Source organism: Peromyscus californicus, unplaced genomic scaffold, assembly GCF_007827085.1.
Source record: "Peromyscus californicus insignis strain IS unplaced genomic scaffold, ASM782708v3 Scaffold_8__1_contigs__length_139910024, whole genome shotgun sequence".
NCBI lineage: Eukaryota > Metazoa > Chordata > Mammalia > Rodentia > Cricetidae > Peromyscus > Peromyscus californicus.
Genome location: NW_026294606.1, coordinates 722618 through 741617, shown reverse-complemented (window position 1 = coordinate 741617; position 19000 = coordinate 722618). Strand labels below are relative to the sequence as shown.

Here is a 19000-nt window from a genome sequence, read left to right as displayed (position 1 = left end):
GTAAATCAACAATGTCAATAATATTAAAAATGTTAGGTTAATGTAATGCCTTTACATTGTAAAGATGCTTCAGAATATTGTAAACAAAAGGAATACAAGGACAGGCAGAACAGGTAATTTTGTTCTCATACATCCTAATTGATAAATATGTGGTGAAAATAAATCTGTTTTACAAATGCCCAGTGTCTTCCACTCAGATCTTCCATCCACATCTGGATGTCTTCCACTCACATCTTCACATCTACATTTTCACATCTTCCCACATCCACATCTGGATATCTTCCACTCACACCTTCACATCTACATTTTCACATCTTCCCACATCCACATCTGGATTTCTCCCACTCACAACTTCACATCTACATTTTCACATCTTCCCACATCCACATCACATCCACATCTGGATGTCTTCCACTCACATCTTCCATCCATATCTGGGGACTGAAGAAAAACAGGGTCAAGGAACTTGCAATTTATGGGCAAATACAAATCTGTACTTCTAAGATATGTCAACATTTTCCTATAATGAATAACTATTTGGGTTATAAAATTAAAGGGTCAAAAACATCAGGCAGTTGAAGCCTGTGTTTTGTTTTGATTTTGCATTTTGTTGTTATTGTGTTTTTGTTTTTTGTAGCTTTGGAGCCTGTCCCGAAACTCACTCTGTAGCCCAGGCTGGCCTCGAATTCAGAGATTCGCCTGGCTCTGCCTCCCAAGTGCTGGGACTAAAGGCGTGTGCCTGCATTCTTATGCAACATTTGGGTCTGACACAGGCAGCTTACAGGAAACAAAAATTATGACAGTACGTTCTCAGGAGGGCGCAAAGGAGCGCATTAGGTCTCTGCCCCACTAGAGCATGGAGGAGGAGGGGACACCCACTCACAGCTCACCCGGTCGCACTGGCCACTGCCACTCACTCAAGAAACTTACTTGGAGGAAGCTCTTGGGGATTTTGGCCAGATCCTCCACGTATTCTTTACAGACGTAACACAAGAAATGCTGAAAGGAAACAATGCATAAGAGCACGTCAGCAAGGCAGCAGCCAGGTTTCACAAGGTTCAGGCGCTTGATTCCGGGCGAAGTGCTGCCCTCACACTGACCCAGGCTGGGCAGCCTCCGGGAGGCCCTTCCCGTCCCGCCCCACCGGTGCTCACCCTCACGAACACCACCACGGCCCGCCGCTCCCGGAACAGCGCGCCGAACGTCACCCGTCTCCCGGACGCGTCCAGCACCGGCAGCTCCGCTACGGCATCTGCCAGTGGCTGCCCACGCTCCGTGTCCGAGCCGCTCGGGCTCAGGACCCGACCTGCGCAGCCGCTGACCTGCCGCGTCACCGGCGCGGCCATTGCGGAGGCGGGCGACCGCTCAGGTCCACCAGGGGCCGCGGGAGGCGGGGCCAAGAGGGCCGAGGTCCAGCTGAGGATGGAAGCTGGGCCACACCGGCGGAGGCGGGGTCACAAGGGTGGCGAGGGGCTGGTTTTTCAGGAGGCGGAGCCACGCAGGGCTGGATTGATCCTTGGGAGGCGGGGCTACGGGGGTTGGGGCGGAGCTACGGGAGGCGGGGTGGGGGTGTGGCCAAGGGAGAGGAGTGTGATTATGGGAGGTGAGGCTGTGTGAGTCCCTCTTTTACTGCCTACCAAACTTCCTAGCTCAAAAGGTCTGGAAAGATAGATCAGTGATTAAGAGCTCTGGCTTCTTTTGTTGAGAACCAGGATTCGGTTTCCAGCATCCACATAGCAGCTCACCATTGTAACTCCAGTTCCAGGGTATCTGATACCCTATTCTGGCCTCCATAGGCACCATTCAGAGTGCCTACTGCTCTTGCAGAGATCCCGAGTTCGATTTTTAGTACCCACACCAGATGTTCACAATTGCCTGTAACTTCTGACACCCTCTTTGGGGATGCAGGTATCTGCACTCACAGAGAGGGAGAGGGAGGCAGGGAATTAAAAATAGAACAATTCATTAATAAATTTAAATTAATAGACAGGCGGTGGTGGTGCACACCTTTAATCCCAGCACTTGGGAGGCAAAGGCAGGCCAATCTCTGAGTTTGAGGCCAGCCTAGTCTACAGAGCGAGTTCCAGGACAGCCAGAGCTACATAGAAAAACCCTGTCTTGAAAGAATAAATAAATAAAATTTAAATTTCATTTTATTTATTCTGTATTCATGTGTGTGTTGTCTGTGTGTGGAAGTCAGAGGACTTTTGGGAGTTGGCTCTCTGCTTCCATCAGGTAGATCCCAAGAATTGAATTCAGATCATCAGGCTTGGTGGCAAATGCCTTTATCTAGTGTGCCGTTTCCCAGGCTCAGCACCTGGTGTTTGTTTATCTCCTTCCCTTTCTCACAGGAACTACTTCAGCTGGTGTGGGTCTTCACCTGATACAGAGGCCAAAGTCATTTCCATTGACATTAAATGCATACACTCAATTGGACAGCTTGTATCCAGTCACTCTTCCTTACTCCACTGTGGAGTGGCAGCGCAGTTAGTTTTCCTTAGTAATCAGGGCCAGTCATCACAGGCAGAGCAGTAACTCCCTTCTCTGCCTACTGCTTCAAAGGAGACCACAGAAACCACAGAAATAAATGTGCTGAGAAAGTAAAACACAGATGAATAGTACATAAAAGTGTGGTGGTATTGTGTTCCCCAAAATATTGTGTACCTTAATAAACTTATCTGGGGTCAGAGAACAGAAAAGCCACAAGATACTTAGGCTAGAAAATGTTAGCACACGCCTTTAATCCTAGCATTCCAGAGACAGAAATCCCTCTGGATCTCTGAGTTCAAGGCCACATTGGAAACAGCCAGGCATGGTGACTCACGCCTTTAATCCCAGAAAGCAGCCTTTAATCCCAGGGAGTGGTGGTAGAAAGCAGAAAGGTTTATAAGGCGTGAGGACCAGAAACTAGAAGCATTTGCCTGGTTAAGCATTTGTCTGGTTAAGCGTTCAGGATTTCGAGCAGCAGTTCAGCTGAGAGCCATTGGGATGAGGACACAGAAGCTTCCAGTCTGAGGAAACAGGACCAGCTGAGGAATTGGCAAGGTGAGATAGCTGTGGCTTGTTCTGTCTCTCTGATCTACCAGCATTGACCCCAATAACTGGCCTCGGGTTTGATTTTATTAATAAGAACTTTTAAGACTCATGCTACATAAAAGAGAAAGAATTCCTAATGCAGTTAAGGCTTCCATCCTAATTTCTCGATGAGCCCAGGCTGCATGTGGGTTCTATTTGAGTCGACTTTGGATCTTGGTAACAAAGTTTGCTTTTTTACTCCAATCAGTTCTGTGTTCCTCTGTTTGAAAAACTGATTGTGGGGCTGGAGAGATGGCTTAGCAGTTAAGAGCACTGGCTGCTCTTACGGAGGTCCTGAATTCAATTCCCAACAACCTCATAGTGGTTCACAACCATCTATGGTGGGATCTGATGCCCTCTTCTGGCATAAAGTCATACATGCAGACAGAGCACTCATACATAAAATAAATCTTTCAAAACAAAACAAAAACACAAAAAATGTATTGCATTTATTGTATGTGTGCCTGCTTAGAGACCAGAGGACAACTTGTAGGAGTCAGTTCTGCCCTTCCATCATGTGGGGACACCTGGGATGGCAGGCTGGTTGTTAGGCCTGGCAACCGAAGAGCTGAGCTATCTCTTGATAGCTATTATCCATTGAGCTATCTTGCTAGCATGCTCTTTTTTTTTTTTTTTTTTTTTGGTTTTTCAAGACAGGGTTTCTCTTTGTAGCTTTGCGCCTTTCCTGGAACTCACTTGGTAGTCCAGGCTGGCCTCGAACTCACAGAGATCCGCCTGCCTCTGCCTCCCGAGTGCTGGGATTAAAGGCGTGCGCCACCACCGCCCGGCGCATGCTCTTTTTTTAATAAAACACTCTAACTGTAGAAATTGGATTCTGAGTGCTGGTGACTTGGGTGCAATAACTCTGAAGGAGAGCTCGACCTGTATTTCATCCTCTATAACCCCATCTCCTGAAGCCAAACTCTTCTGAGGATAGCTGATATGTTAGGACAAAGTAAAATCACAGCTCATTGTGCAGAAGTCACATAAAATATACTAGTATATGTATTTCTTTCTTTCTTTTTTTATTTTTTGGTTTCTCGAGACAGAGTTTCTCTGTGTAGTTTTGGTGCCTGTCCTGGATCTCACTCTGTAGACCAGGCTGGCCTTGAACTCACAGAGATCCATCTGCCTCTGCCTCCCAAGTGCTGGGATTAAAGGCGTGGCTGCTGCTGCTGCCGCCGCCGCCACCACCACCACCACCCGGCTATGTTATGTATTTCTGTGAATTAACCCTGCATGGTAGAAATATATATATATATGATATATATGAATATATGAATATATGAAACGTAACGTGAATAAGAATTCGTGTCATATTTCACATATCAGGGTGATTCACTAAATAAAACGATAAAAGCCAACACAGTAGGAAGAACCAGTTTGGGTTTGTTTGCTTCTTTTTTTTTCAAGACAGGGTTTCTCTGTGTGGCCTTGGCTGTTCTGCAATTCCCTCTGTAGACCAGGCTGGCTTCTAACCCACAGAGATGCACCGCCTCTGCCTCACAAGTGCTGGGATTAAAGGTGTGCGACACCACCTCCCGTCAAAGAACCAGTTTTTACCTACAACTGCCAGATACAATATTTTGCAAAGGGGCTGGCAAGGTGTCTGAGCTGATAAAGACGCACATGGGAGGAGAAAAAGAACTCCCAATTGTCCTCTGACCTCTAACAGGTGCTGTGGAGGGTGTGTGTGTGTGTGTGTGTGTGTGTGTGTGTGTGTGTGTTAAGGAATGTTTCACAATGAATTTTGTTGGAGTTACTGGAAATATCCAATAGATGGCACTGTTTACAGTTATCGTGGAAGACTAATAAATGCACATTTGTTCATTTGCATTTTGCTTTAGGAAACTCTTAACTAAAAAGGGTCTTTTGTGGACCTAGTTCCTTATTTGTTAACCATTCTCATTTTGGAAAATGTAGTGTCAAAAATATTCACATAGACCTGGCAGCAAAATGACATAGAATGTTGGTAGACTGCCGTTCCTAGACCCCTGGGCCTTGGCCACCCCACCATATTCTAGCAATAAACTTTTCTTAGCAGACAGTGGACTCATTCAGTTACAGGAAGACCTTGCTAAGAACACTGAACATATATGCTGAGCCATAGTTGGCCCTTTACAGCTTCTATGGGAAGTGCTGACAGCTGTGCTTGGGGCTTACCCCCTGGGCAAGAGTTAAGCCTCCCCAGGAAATCTTCCTGAGAAAGGAGATGGGAAATGAGAACTCCAAAATTCTAAGACTCAGGGAGAGTATGTGAGAGTTGGCTCCATGTAGAGCACAGATGTGCTCCCATGAATATTCTGGGACTTTGGAGATAAGGCCAAATCTCTGGGGGTGGGTTTGGCTACTGCTAGTGTAACTGAGAATACACTGGCATCCTATTGACTGGGGGAAAGAAGACTTTCCCAGCAGTAAGATAGAAAAATCACGCCCATTTTGCCCCTCCCCTACTTTTTAGGGTTGGACACTACAGGTAGAGCTGTCCAACAAGGGTTTCCTGGGTAGTGGGGCAGACATACAGTTCTCTTTGGTAAGTGTGGTTCCAGGAGGAGGAGTAGAGACCTCTCCTCTACAGTGTGAGCTGCTGTGGATATCGCTCTATATAAATAAAGCACTGATTGGCCAGTGACCAGGCAGGAAGTATAGGCGGGACAAGGAGAGAAGAGAATTGAGGAAGGAGGAAGGAAAGGGAGCCACCGCCAAGACAAGGAAGATGTAAAGTACCAGTAAGCCACGAGCCACGTGGCAAAGTAAAGATTAATAGAAATGGGCTGAATATAAGAGAGATCAACACAAAGGTGGTAATGTTCACATTTAATTTTTTATTTAGTATTAAAGAACAAATCATGGATTTGTTGAGCTGTACAGGGGCTGGAGAAACAGTTCAGTGGTTAAGAGCACTTGCTGCTCTTATAAAGGACCTGGGATCAGTTTCCAGTACCCACATGGCAGCTTACAGCCACCTATAACTCCAGTTCCAGGGGATTTGATGACCTCTTCTAGCCCTCGAGGGCACCTGTACTTACTCACACACATATACACATACACAGAGACACACATAGGCAATAAATAAATATTGTTGTTTGAGGCAGGATTTCTCTGTGTAGCCCTGGCTGTCCTGGAACTCACTCTGTAGACTAGGCTGGCCCCAAACTCACAGAGATCCTCCTGCCACTGCTTCCTGAGTGCTGGGATCAACATGTCAGGCTTTTAAAACTTTTTATGTTTCATTTTGCTACAGTTTCTCAAAAATGCTGTGTGAAGACAGTTCTGGCAACTCACCTGTGAGAGGGAACAGCACTGAGCCCTGCTCCTTCCTAGCTGTGTCCTAGACCGTGGATAAACTGTTACCTCATTCTGCATTGTTTTTAAGGTTTCAAAGTAGAAATAATATTTTCTGTGTTGTAGTTCTGTGACAATATGTTTACCATAGAGGAAACTTGGCATATCTCTATACTATGGCAGATACGCAAGAGTAGTTCAGAATGTAGAAACCATAATTGAATAAAGAAAGAGGTGCAATGAGGACTGCAAATTTCCTATGTGTAGCTGATTACTGCATCCCCAGATATCGAGGGGAAAAGCCCTCCAGGGAAGTAGCTTATCTTATGCACCCTGACAATCGCCATCTTTCTCTGCTTCCTTCTATAGGTTCATCCACAGTGCTCACCATCACAGCACCTATTTGTTCTAGGTGTGACATCACCAAGTCTGCCACCTCTCTGGGCAAGGGGACCATTTACTGCTTGTTTGGGGAATGACTTCTCTTTGGGGTGGTGGAACTCCTTCCCTGCACCTCCTTCCTTCTGCCACACACAGTCCCCTTTGACCAGGAGAAGCTGATTCAGGCCTGGGAATCAAATTGAGAGGTGTGTTCCCCACGGTGTACTTCTTTTGGATGGAAAAGTTCTTTGGCATAGAGCGTTGTCCGGTGTATTGCAGGCTCTGGGGACATTCCAGAAAGCCCAGAACAAAAATGCTCCCCTTCAGTGAGAGTCTTGTCCACACGTACTTCTCAACCAGTTTAGTGTTGTGAGGGCTGGCTGCTTTGCTTCCTGAGGAGTATGAGTTTAGAAAGTTCATGGGGAGTGAAGTGTATCTGTAATTGAATCCCTCGCCCTTTGGGACTTCATCCAACACTTTTTTTTAAAATTAATTTATTTATTTATTATGTCTACAGTGCTCTGTCTGCATGTATGCCTGCAGGTCAGAAGAGGGCACCAGATCTCATTACAGATGGTTGTGAGCCACCATGTGGCTGCTGGGAAATGAACTCAGGACCTTTGGAAGTGCAGCCAGCACTCTTAACCCCTGAGCCACTTCTCCAGGCCCCAATACTCATTCTTTAGTGATGAAACAGCTATAAAAAAGATCCTGAGCCTGGGCCTTTAAGGGACCCACTCGCAATTGTGGCAGGTTTACGGATCAACGCTACAGCTATGCTGTCCTCCACAGGACAGCACTGTGTGCTCTGGTCCTGCGGTTTCTGCCTCCTACCCTCGGGGAGCATCTTCCCACCAGGATTAGTCCTCTGGTGACTAAGCTGGCCTGGCCAGCCCCACCCACAGGCGTGGCTCTCCTTGCAGCCCCCATAACCTTGGAGCCCACAGCAGCACTCGGCTCTCACCTCAGGCAAGACAAGAGGTCCGGCTGCGGAAGCCTGGGGCAACCTGCACCTCTGCGTAGCTAAGAGAGAATGCTATTCCCAGAAGGCTGCTCAATAACCCTAGCTATCATAGACTACATCTCCCAGAATGCTCCACGTCTACTAAGCCGTCTCATCCTGGTGTGTGTTTTTGGAAGGTTTAGGGAATAATAATGTACTACGGAAAGTCTATCTTGATACCTGAAGCCCAAGTCTGCCGAGCCCCAGAGACTATGGGTTAGATTTTATAACTCAGGAGCAAATGCAATGTGTGTCCTGGAGAGCATCTTGGTTGCAGAGGACCAAGCTGCAAAATGCATCCAGGATCAATAAGGAAAGCTTGTATATGGACTGGATATTATACCACTTATATTAAGGAAAGTTACCCTTACTTTTGTTACTTGTAATTGTACTTGGATTGTACTGTAGGTAATTGGGGTCACTTCTTAGAGATGCATATTAAATTATTTCAAGCATACTATATATACTTCTGGGATAGAGATATTACATACACGTCTACCTATTGAATAGGCATTTTTCTTGTTTTCCACATTTTGTGTGAAGAAAATTGTAAAGCACTTGTGTGGTTTGGTGTGTGTGTGTGTGTGTGTGCACGCGCGCACCGGTGGAACTCTGTGATGGGGTTCTCTTCTTCCACTATGTGGGTCCTGGAATGCACCTCAGGATGTCAGAGTTGGCAGCAAATACCTTTACCTGGTGCTAGAGAAATGGCTCAGCAGTTAAGAGCACTGGATGCTCCTCCAAGGGACCCAGGTTCAATTCCCAGCACCCACATGGTAGCTCATAATTGTCTGTAACTCCAGTTTCAGGGGATCTGACAACCTCACACCAATGCACATTAAATAAATTTTAAAAAATATCTTTACCCTCTGAGCCATCTTGCCCCATCTTGCTGGCCTTGACCAAAATATTTTAATATGAAGCTTATACAGGGAAAACTCTGGACTGTGATTTTTTTGCATAGCTGTTTCCTACAGATTGAAATATTTTCTCTTGCCAGGATTCAAGAGATCTACAAAACTTCAGAGCAAAAAATAGTTTGAGGAAGGAAGGTTATTTCATATCTGTTTGCATGTTACACCAGGATTGTCAGCTTTTGTGAGCTGTCACCCATGTTGGTGTGTGGGGTTCTTCAGCGGTGTAGACACTGGAGAGTCACTCTTGCTCCTGCAAGTAACCCCAATAATTCTATTGATTCATCAAACTAGAATTGAATCCTTTTTTGGCCTGTGGTTGATGCTTTGTCTGGGGTGAATAGACATTTGTTCAGGTCTCTCCAGGAAGTCATGTAACACAGTTCCTAAGTGTCCTTAAATTCAGAGTGGCCAAGAGAAGACATACATAAACAGCTATTGCGAACAAAACTGTACATCGAAACAAAATTTTGAAGACTGAGTTCACTATTATCATACAAGAATAACACCTGTGATCCTGTCTCTGGAAAAATAATAAAAGCTCTTTTTTGTTGTTGTTTTGTTTTGTTTTTTGAGACAGGGTACCTCTGTGTAGCCCTGGCTGTCCTGGAATTCAGCCTGCCTCTGCCTACCTCTGCCTTCCGATTGCTGGGATTAAAGTTGTGAGCCACCACCACCCGGCAGTGAAAGCTATCTACAACTACAAAAATACCTGAAAGCATTCTTAACCTCAAATAAGAAGACTTACTGCAAACTGTGCCTTTTTGGAGGTACAGCTGTTCCAAACTCTAATACTCTCATCCTTCTAAAGTTGGGAACTGCATTGGAAACCTCTGAACAGATCTGATGACAACCTCACCACTCATAACACACATAGGCAGACACATGCTTTGGTTTTATGTCAGGTGTTTTAAATGGCAGTGAGGGAATGAGTTCAATTAGCAAGAAAAGGAGCAATTACTCTGACCAGTTAGTGCAATTTATGTGAATAAATTGTAAGAATAATACAATCTTAATGTGGGTCCTAAGAAAACATTAAACATTAGAAAAGGCTATCATTGCTTTAATTAATTAATTTTTGGTTTTTGTTTTGAGACAGTCTCACTATGTAGCCCTGTTGTGCTGGAGCTCACTATGTAGACCAGGCTGGCCTCAGATTCACAGAGATCCACCTGCCTCTGACTCCTGAATTCTAGGATTAAAGGCATGTGCCACCATGCCTGGATAATTTCTTTTTTTTAAAGCATACTTTGTGTGTGTGCTTGTTTGTGCAGGCATGCCATAGCATGTGCGACGGGGTCACAGGACAAGTCTCAGGGTTCAGTTCTCACCTTCCCTTGTTGAAGCGGGGTCTCTTGTTTCTGCTGCAGCACTGCAGTCCAGGCTAGCTGGCTCGAGGGCATCCAGGAAGCCCTCCTGTCTTCATTTCCCACCTCACTGTAGGAATGATGGGATTATAGATACTGCCACATCAGGCTTTTTGCATGGGTTCCAGGGATGGGAACGGGTTGTCAGACTTTCGTGACGAGTGCTTTTACCTGCTGAGCCATCTCAACTGCCCAACAATATAATTCAACAAAATTCCAACCAGCCGCCTAAAATCTCTTTGTGCATTTTTTTTTTGGGGGGGGCATTGTTTCTTGACCTAAAGGAACCATTCCAACTTTTATTTGAATAAAAAACTGTAGTAATGATCAGATAATAACTAAAAGCATATCTATACTGACTTGTTTGCTATTGGTGAGTATTTCAAAAGTGACTGCAGCAAAAGCTCCAGTCCAGGAAGAGGAGAAAGGCAGAACACAGCGGGCACCAGAGGGAGCTCTAGTGTCCACAGAACAACAGGCAGGCATTGCAGTAATATTATAACAAGTCATTTTCATAGGGATTCAAGCTACAAGCAAATTGAAGACAATTTACAGTCTAAAATTGCTATCATTTCTAATTTTACTTTACTTTTTTTTTTTTTTTTTTGGTTTTTCGAGACAGAGTTTCTCTGTAGCTTTGCGCCTTTCCTGGATCTCGCTCTCTAGACCAGACTGGCCTTGAACTCACAGAGATCCGCCTGGCTCTGCCTCCTGAGTGCTGGGATTAAAGGCGTGCGCCACCACCGCCCGGCTTACTTTACTTTTTTAATGACAGATTCTCACTATATAGCCAGGATGGCTTTAAACTTACAGAGATCTTTCTGCCCCTCCCTCCCAAGTACTGGGTTTAAAGGTGTGCACCACTATGCCCAGTGCTAAGTTCTTAAAGTAAACACAGGTTGTAAGATGTAGCAGGAATCTTAAAAGGTCTTATTAATTAAATCAGACCTGAGGCCAGTTATTGGGGTGAACACTGGAAGATCAGAGAGACAGAACAAGCCACAGCTAACCTCACCTGGCCAACTTCTCAGCTGATCTGTTTCCTCAGACTGGAAGCCTCTGTGTCCTCATCCAGAATGGTTCTCAGCTGAACTGTTGCTCCAAAGCCTGAAAGCTTAACCAGCCAAATGCTTATTAAACAGAGGTTAGGCGGCGGTAGCACACGCCTTTAATCCTAGCATTCCAGAGGCAGAAATCCATCTGTTCAAGGATACAGCCAAGCATGGTGACTCAAGCCTTTAATCCCAGGGAGTGGTGGTAGAAAGCAGAAAGGTATATAAGGCATGAGGACCAGAAACTAGAAGCATTTGGCCTGGTTAAGCTTTTAGGTTTTGAGCAGCAGTTCAGCTGAGACCCATTCTGGATGAGGACTCAGAGGCCTCCAGTCTGAGGAAACAAGACTAGCTGAGGATCCAGCGAGGTGAGGTAGCTGTGGCCTGTTCTGTCTCTCTGATCTTCCAGCATTTGACCCCAATAACTGGCCTCAGGTTTGATTTTATTAATAAGAACTTTAAAGATTCATGCTACATTAAATGCCTTTTTTTTTTTTTAAGACAGTTTCTCTGTGTAGCTCTGGCTACTCTGGAACTTGATCTGTAGATCAGGCTGGCCTTGAACTCAGAGATCAACCTGTCTCTGCCTTCTGCCACCTGCCTCTACCTCCAGAGTGCTGGGATTAAAGTATGCACCACCATGACCTGGCTTGTAAAATGCCTTTTTAAAACCATGACTATACAGCTCCTCTCCAAGTCAATGATCCTATGCTATGTCACTAGCCTAGCTGGGCTGGGAATCTTCTCTAGTATTTACTGAGCATTTGGACAACTTCTGCGAAATGTGTTTTAATATTTTCCTTTTATACCCAATTGAGTTTGTATTATCATAAATGTTATTTCTATGTAAATGTTACTCCTTTGTCAGATATACCCACTAGAGATATACTCTTCTGATCTCTGGGGTTTTTTCGGGGAAAAAAAAATCTGGAGGCTAGAGATGAAGCTCAGTTGGTGAGTGCTTGAGTAGCAGCACAAAGCCATGGGTTTGATCCCAGTACCTCATCAACCAAGTGTAGTGGCACACACATGTAATCCTAGCACCTGAGAAGTGGGGTCTAGAGGATTAGATCTTCAATATCATCTTTATCTACATAGTGAGTTCAAGGGTGGTCTGGACTACATGAGACTCTGCTGAAAACAAAATAGGACAACAATAATAACTTTAAAAAGTAGTTTTATTGGCCGGGCAGTGGTGGCACACGCCTTTAATCCCAGCACTTGGGAGGCAGAGGCAGGCGGATCTCTGTGAGTTCGAGGCCAGCCTGGGCTACCAAGTGAGTTCCAGGAAAGGCGCAAAGCTACACAGAGAAACCCTGTCTTGAAAAACCAAAAAAAAAAAAAAAAGTAGTTTTATTATAGAAAAATTTAAATAACATCATATTTAATTTCATGCTTTTTTTGGTGTGTTCTGTTTTTAAAAATTCAGTATACCACAAAGTAAAGCTAGTTTCTTTAGTTTTTTTTAAAAAACAAATTTTGTACTTATTTTTGCTAACATATATAATTTACCTTGAATAATTTTTAGTTAGATTTACTCAATTTTTATGTATGCTTTGCCTGCATGTGTATATGTGTACCACTTGCATGCCTGGTGCCCATGAAGTTCAGGAGAGGGTGTTGGATCCCCTGGAACTGAAGTTAGAGATGGTTGTAAGCTGCCATGTGGGTGCTAGGAATTGAAACCAGGTCCTCTCAAAGAGCAGCAAATATGCTTAACTTCTGAGCCATTTCCTCAGCCCTGAATAAATTATTTATATATATATTTGGTTTGGTTTTTTTGAGACAGGGTTTCTCTGTGTAGCTTTGTGCCTTTCCTGGAACTCGCTTTGGAGACCAGGCTGGCTTCGAACTCACAGAGATCCACCTGCCTCTGCCTCCCGAGTGCTGGAATTAAAGGCATGCGCCATCACTGCCTGGCTAAATTTTATATATTAAAGATCAAGGTGTACAAACATATATGAATATCTGGTTATCTTAGCACCAGTTTTGAAAATAATTATTCTTTGCCCATCCAGTTACCCTGGGACAAATGATGACTTTCAGGTGTATCACAGAGGGTGTGAAGAAGGAAGGACCATACTCTTTCACATAAAGCAAAATAAGGGATGGGTAGATTACAGCTTTTCTTGAATACCTGAGGTATGTGAGTCACAGGGCAAAAGCTGAGCAGAATGTAGTGTGGTGGTATTGTGTTCCCCAAAATATTGTGCACGCTAATAAACTTATCTGGGGTCACAGAACAGAACAGCCACTAGATACAGAGGCTAGAAAATGGTGGCACTCACACCTTTTTGTTTTTGTTTTGTTTTGTTTTTCGAGGTAGGGTTTCTCTGTGTAGCTTTGCACCTTTCCTGGAACTCACTTGGTAGTCCAGGCTGGCCTCAAACTCACAGAGATCCACCTGCCTCTGCCTCCCAAGTGCTGGGATTAAAGGCGTGTGCCACCACCGCCTGGTGGCACTCACACCTTTAATCCTAGCATTCCAGAGGCAGAGATCTACCTGGATCTCTGTGTGTTCAAGGATATAGCCAGGCATGGTGACTCATGCCTTTAATCCCAGAAAGTGAGCCTTTAATCCCAGGGAGTGATGGCAGATAGCAGAAAGGTATATAAGGCGTGACGACCAGAAACTAGAAGCTTTTAGTTGGTTAAGCTTTCAGACTTTCAAGAAGCAGTTCAGCTGAGATTCATTTGGATGAGGACTCAGAGGCTTCCAGTCTGAGGAAACAGTATCAGCTGAGGAATTGGCAAGGTGAGGTAGCTGTGGCTTGTTCGGCTTCTCTGATCTTCCAGTATTCACCCCAATACCTGGCTCCGGGTTTTATTTTCATTAATAAGAACCTTTAAGATTCATGCTACAATGTAGAGTAAGAGAGTGCCAAACACTACAGAACATGATTGCTAGGTAACCGAAATGATCATATAAGTTAAAATGCTGGATATAAAGTACAGTGTCACAAATGAAGGACTGCTTCCCAGGGGATACTAGTACACCCAACACTGCTAAGGGAAAAAACAGGGTCTCACTATGTTGCATGTATTAGTTACCCCAAAATAATATAAAAGTATACAGAAAACACTGGCTCCTTTGAAAAGAAGCAGTGTAATTTGCCCATCTGAAGTGCATAGATCAGAAGGCATCAGGACAAGTAGGGCACTATGAATTTCATATTTCCTGTGAAAAGTTTGTCATTTATATGTATATGGAAAGTTGCAACTAATGTCAGGATTACTTATTAAGCAAGGGGTACATAATTTGTTTACATCTATGAGTTCTAACATATATAAAATGAACATCTGCAAGTGTGGGGACCTGCCCCACCAGGAACTTAGGTCACCTGTGAAGAGGTGGCCTGGAACTGAGGAAAGGCAAGTGCGCCGCTCGCCCCTTCCCCAGCCTCCCTCTTAACCGGAGACAATCAGTCGCAGCGGGGAGGCAAGAACTCGTTTATTGATGGGCAGTAAGCCTCTTTTATACCAGAAAACCTCAGAACTCTAGGAGGGGGTGAAGGAACCAACCAATCATTTTAAAGATCACCCTATTTACAAGTTGTTTATGCCCTGACATCATCTCCTGTTTTTTTTTTTTTTTTTAAATTTTTTTTTAAATTTTATTTATTTATTATGTATACAGTATGCCTGCAGGCCAGAAGACGGCACCAGATCTCATTACAGATGGTTGTGAGCCACCATGTGGGTGCTGGGAATTGAACTCAGAACCTTTGGAAGAGCAGCCAGCCAGTGCTCTTAACCTCTGAGCCATTTCTCCAGCCCCCATCTCCTGTTTTTAGCATAAATAACTTGAGCTAACTTCCTTTCTCACTATTTGTCTTTAATCTCCATACAAACAACCCAAGCTAACTTCCTTTTAGCCATCCTTTGTATCTATTCTCTGTACAAACAGCTTAAACTAACTTCTTCTGGTACCATTTGTATCCACTCTCTGCACAAACAGCTTAAAGCTTAAGCTCTGTTTATCTAAATTTCTTTCGGCACCCTCTTTGCAGCCCATGTATGCCCCATATGCAAGTGGCATGCTTATATCCTTAAGACAACTCAAAGTATTCACATTCAGCATCATTCAGTCTAAATTTGTTTTTATGCATTTTATCATAGTGAATATCTGTGAATCAATATTGTGTTTCATTCTTTTCATATTACAGATGAAAGAGCTTTTCAGATACAAAATTTCTAGAAAGTGCTATTATTTGTAAACTTCCTCAAATTAATGTATCTCCCCTTATATCTTTGAGATTAAGTTTGACAACTTGTCAAAACATTTATGTATTTAGAAATCAATTATGAAAACAAAAAAATCACGGTACTACATTTAAAATAATAATAATAATAATAATAAATAATATATGCTTTTCTATTGGTTTTGTCAGAGTTTTCTGTGGCGCTGCAGGTGGCCCACCATGCAGTCGGAGGGGTGCTGCTGGGAAACTCTAAGGGCGCTGCGCAATTCCAGCAAAGGCCGCCTGCCTTACCACCACGAGTGGCTGGTGCACTACAAGGATCTTTTGGAAGCATGCACATCTCTTCCAAAACTATCTTCTTACTCTGGATGGGTGGTAGATCACATCCTACCCAACACCTCACCCCACACGCAAAAGAACTCTCTTTACTCTGAATGTTCACCATCCTCTGGATCTACTTCAGGCCTGGGCCAGCCCTCACTCCTTAAGTCTCCTGTCAGAAGCACTCCAGAATCCTCCTCACCGTCACCAAATGGAACCAAGATTACACATGAGTGCCAACGCACAGAACCTACTGCACTTCTGTCCTCCTGAGCCATCAAAGTGGAAGGCTGCCTCCGAATGTACGAAGTGGCGCACAGAATGAGAGGAACAGAGGGCTTGAGGCAGTGAGTGGCAAGAGGAGCAGGAGAGGAAGGTGCGAGCCTTCTCAGAGATGGCATCTGAACAACTGAAGAGGTTTGATGAGCTGAAGGAACTGAAGCTGCATAAGGAATTCCAGGACTTACAGGAAGTGATGGAGAAGAGTACCAGAGAAGCCCTGGGCCACCAGGAGAAGCTAAAAGCTGAGCATCGCCACAGAGCCAAGATTCTCAACCTGAAGCTTTGAGAGGCAGAGCAACAGCATGTGAAGCAGGCAGAGCAGGAGCAGCTTCAGAAGGAGGAAGGCCAGGTTCGTCTACGCAACTTGTACACCCTGCAAGAGGAGGTCCTTCAGCTTAACTAGCAGCTGGATGCCTCCAGTCAGCACAAGGATCTGCTGAATGTCGATCTGGCTCCCTTCCAGACCCGGGGCAACCAGCTGTGTAGCCTCATCTCCGGATTCATTCGCACCACCTTGGAGAGTGGTTATCCCACAGCAGAGAACCAAGCTGAGGCCCAGCGAACCCTGCAGGAAATGCGGGACCTCCTCTCAAATTTGGAGCAGGAGATCACCAGAGCCTATGAAGTCAAGAAGCAGCAGGATGAAGAGGAGGCCTGGGTCAAGCTCCAAGAATCACAGGTGCAGCAGGGGCCAGGGGCTCCCACCCAACCCCCTTTGCCCAGCCCAGGCCCAGCAGGAACACAGAATGAAGACCTGCCCGTGAAGGTACAAGACAGTACCATGCAGTGGTATCAGCAACTTCAGGATGTGTCTGCCAAATGTGTGTTGGCCTTTGAGGGCCTGACCAGCAGTAAGGACAGTCAGGCCAAAAAGATACAGATGGACCATCCCAATGAGCCATATCTCTACCACTGCAGGTTCAAAGCTGAAGGAGGTCTTTGAAAAGATCCATAGCCTGCTCTCTGGAAAGCCTGTTGAGTCTGGTGGGCGCTCTGTGTCTGTCACTCTTAACCCACAGGGGCTGGACTTCGTCCAGTACAAACTGGCAGAGAAATTTGTGAAACAAGGTGAAGAGGAAGTGGCCTCTCACCATGAGGCAGCATTCCCCATTGCAGTGGTGGCATCTGGTATCTGGGAGCTCCACCCCAAAGTGGGAGACCTCATCCTTGCTCATCTTCCTTTCTACCCAGCTTTTAAGGAAGGGATGGCTTTGGAAGACTATCAACGGATGCTTGGCTACCAAGTGACAGATTCAAAGGTAGAGCAACAGGACAACTTTCTGAAACCAATGTCTGGGATGATCCGTCTGTATGCTGCCATCATCCAGCTCCAGTGGCCCTATGGAAATCGGCAAGAGGCTCATCCTCATGGCTTAAATCATGGCTGGCGCTGGTTGGCACAGATCTTAAACATGGAGCCTCTGTCAGACGTGACAGCCAGTCTCCTGTTTGACTTCTTGGAGGTGTGTGGGAACGCCCTCATGAAGCAGTACCAGGTCCAGTTCTGGAAGATGATACTTCTCATCAAAGAGGACTACCTCCCCAGAATTGAAGCCATCACAAGCTCAGGACAGATGGGCTCTTTCATACGTCTGAAGCAGTTCTTGGAAAAATGTCTGCAACGCAGGGAGATTCCTGTCCCCAAAGGCTTTCTGACCTCCTCCTCCTGGCGCTCCTGATGTCCTCCGTCATCAGTCATCACATCGTGTTGCAGGAGGGGCAACAACAAAGCAACTGAGACAGCAAGTTTGGAAGAAATCATGTCAGATTTAGAACTTCTTCAGGGTGTGTTGAGATCAGAATGGCTCTGACCCCTCTAAGATTGCCCCCACCTCCCCTGTTCTGAGTGCGCTGAGGTCAGGCTGTTCTGAGGATGTTTTGCTGTTTGGTATATCTCGTGGTTTGGCAGCTGTGGCTTCCTGGGGCATGCTGACTGTTCCTTGACCCTACGTACTTGATAAACAATTTTGTTTGTTCCTCCTGAAAGGGTATATAAGATGGGGAAGAAAGAATAAAAGGGTCCTGATGCTTGCAACTTGACTGGTGTGTGCTGTGTTCATCCCGACTTCCCTCGCCAGGTTTTGGGCCCAATTGCCGTGCAGGCGCAGCAAGGGTGTTTTTATAGATATTTGTACCATGTGACTAAGACATAGTTCACAGCCTTTTGCCATTCTCTTGTCAGAGTTGGTAGTTCCTGTGGATGTCATGGACAGAGCAACAGAGCTGGCCTTTCTTAATTTCATAAGTTATGGGAGAGGTAAGAAGGGGCAATTGGCTGCATCCTTTGTCTCTAGGATCTTTCAGAAAATTTATCTGTTTCCCTCTGACCTGGAGCAAGCCCACTGTTTTCACTTTCACCCTCTGCCCCATTCCTTTTCATACACATACTCAGAAAGTCAATCTCTTAAGATTCCCTTAAAGTATCGTGTGATGTTTGAGGCCAATCTCTTCTGTGCAGTCTGGGTATGAGGTAAAATACTTTATACTTTATGGCTTGTAAACCAATTTTCTATTCAGAGGACATATATGATGGAGGCATGGAGTGAACCTCAGAGTGCATCAAGTTAGCGGATATGTGGATCAGGACTAGGAACATGCAACTATGGAGTGCTCTCCGTCTTCTTGATTTGGAATTTGGTCCCTGGATAGCTGGGGATGCTGTATGAGATCAGGTACCTTCTTGTTTTTCTCACAGAAATGAAGATGGGCTGAGATATGGCTTGCAGCATTAGGTGTGGGCTGAAGATCATTAGCAGTGAATGCATTGGTCATTAGGAGGAGCTGACTATATCAGATGGAAGTTGGTATTTGTTTTAGGAATAGATTGACTCTCTTTGTGTACTGCAGAGGGCCTTGTGTGGTAGGTGTTTATTGGTTCTCTTGAATGGCCTAAGTGGTTCAATTGTTGACTACAGTGCCCAAAAAAGCAATAAAGCTTGAATTTTCAGAAAAAAAAAAAGAAAACAAAACAAAAAAATCATGGTACTACATTTAAATTAAAATAATAATAATAATATATGCTTTTCTATAAAGTATGACAAAAATTACATGGAAAAACTATAACTCTAATATAGGCTTATGATAATAAGTCAAATAATAAATCAAACAGTAAATTGAT

The 19000-nt window shown here is 44.8% G+C and overlaps 1 protein-coding gene and 1 pseudogene across 5 annotated transcripts in view; one reads left to right on the top strand and one right to left on the bottom strand.

The window, feature by feature from the left end:
• Positions 1-1504, bottom strand: part of Prxl2c (peroxiredoxin like 2C) — a 36905-nt gene extending 35401 nt beyond the window's left edge. Inside the window, exons 1-2 of one of the 5 annotated variants that reach the window (XM_052728739.1) lie at positions 1155-1504; positions 931-999 (exon numbers count right to left, since the gene is read on the bottom strand). In XM_052728739.1, the coding sequence (XP_052584699.1) occupies positions 931-999; positions 1155-1346 (261 nt within the window). In that variant the 5' untranslated portion in view covers positions 1347-1504. The remainder of the gene's footprint in view (positions 1-930; positions 1000-1154) is intronic. The other 4 variants (XM_052728740.1, XM_052728741.1, XM_052728738.1 and 1 more) reach the window with 4 other exon arrangements.
• A 13994-nt stretch (positions 1505-15498) lies between these two features.
• Positions 15499-17677, top strand: LOC128103588 (mRNA export factor GLE1-like; annotated as a pseudogene).
• The last annotated feature ends 1323 nt before the right edge of the window (positions 17678-19000 follow it).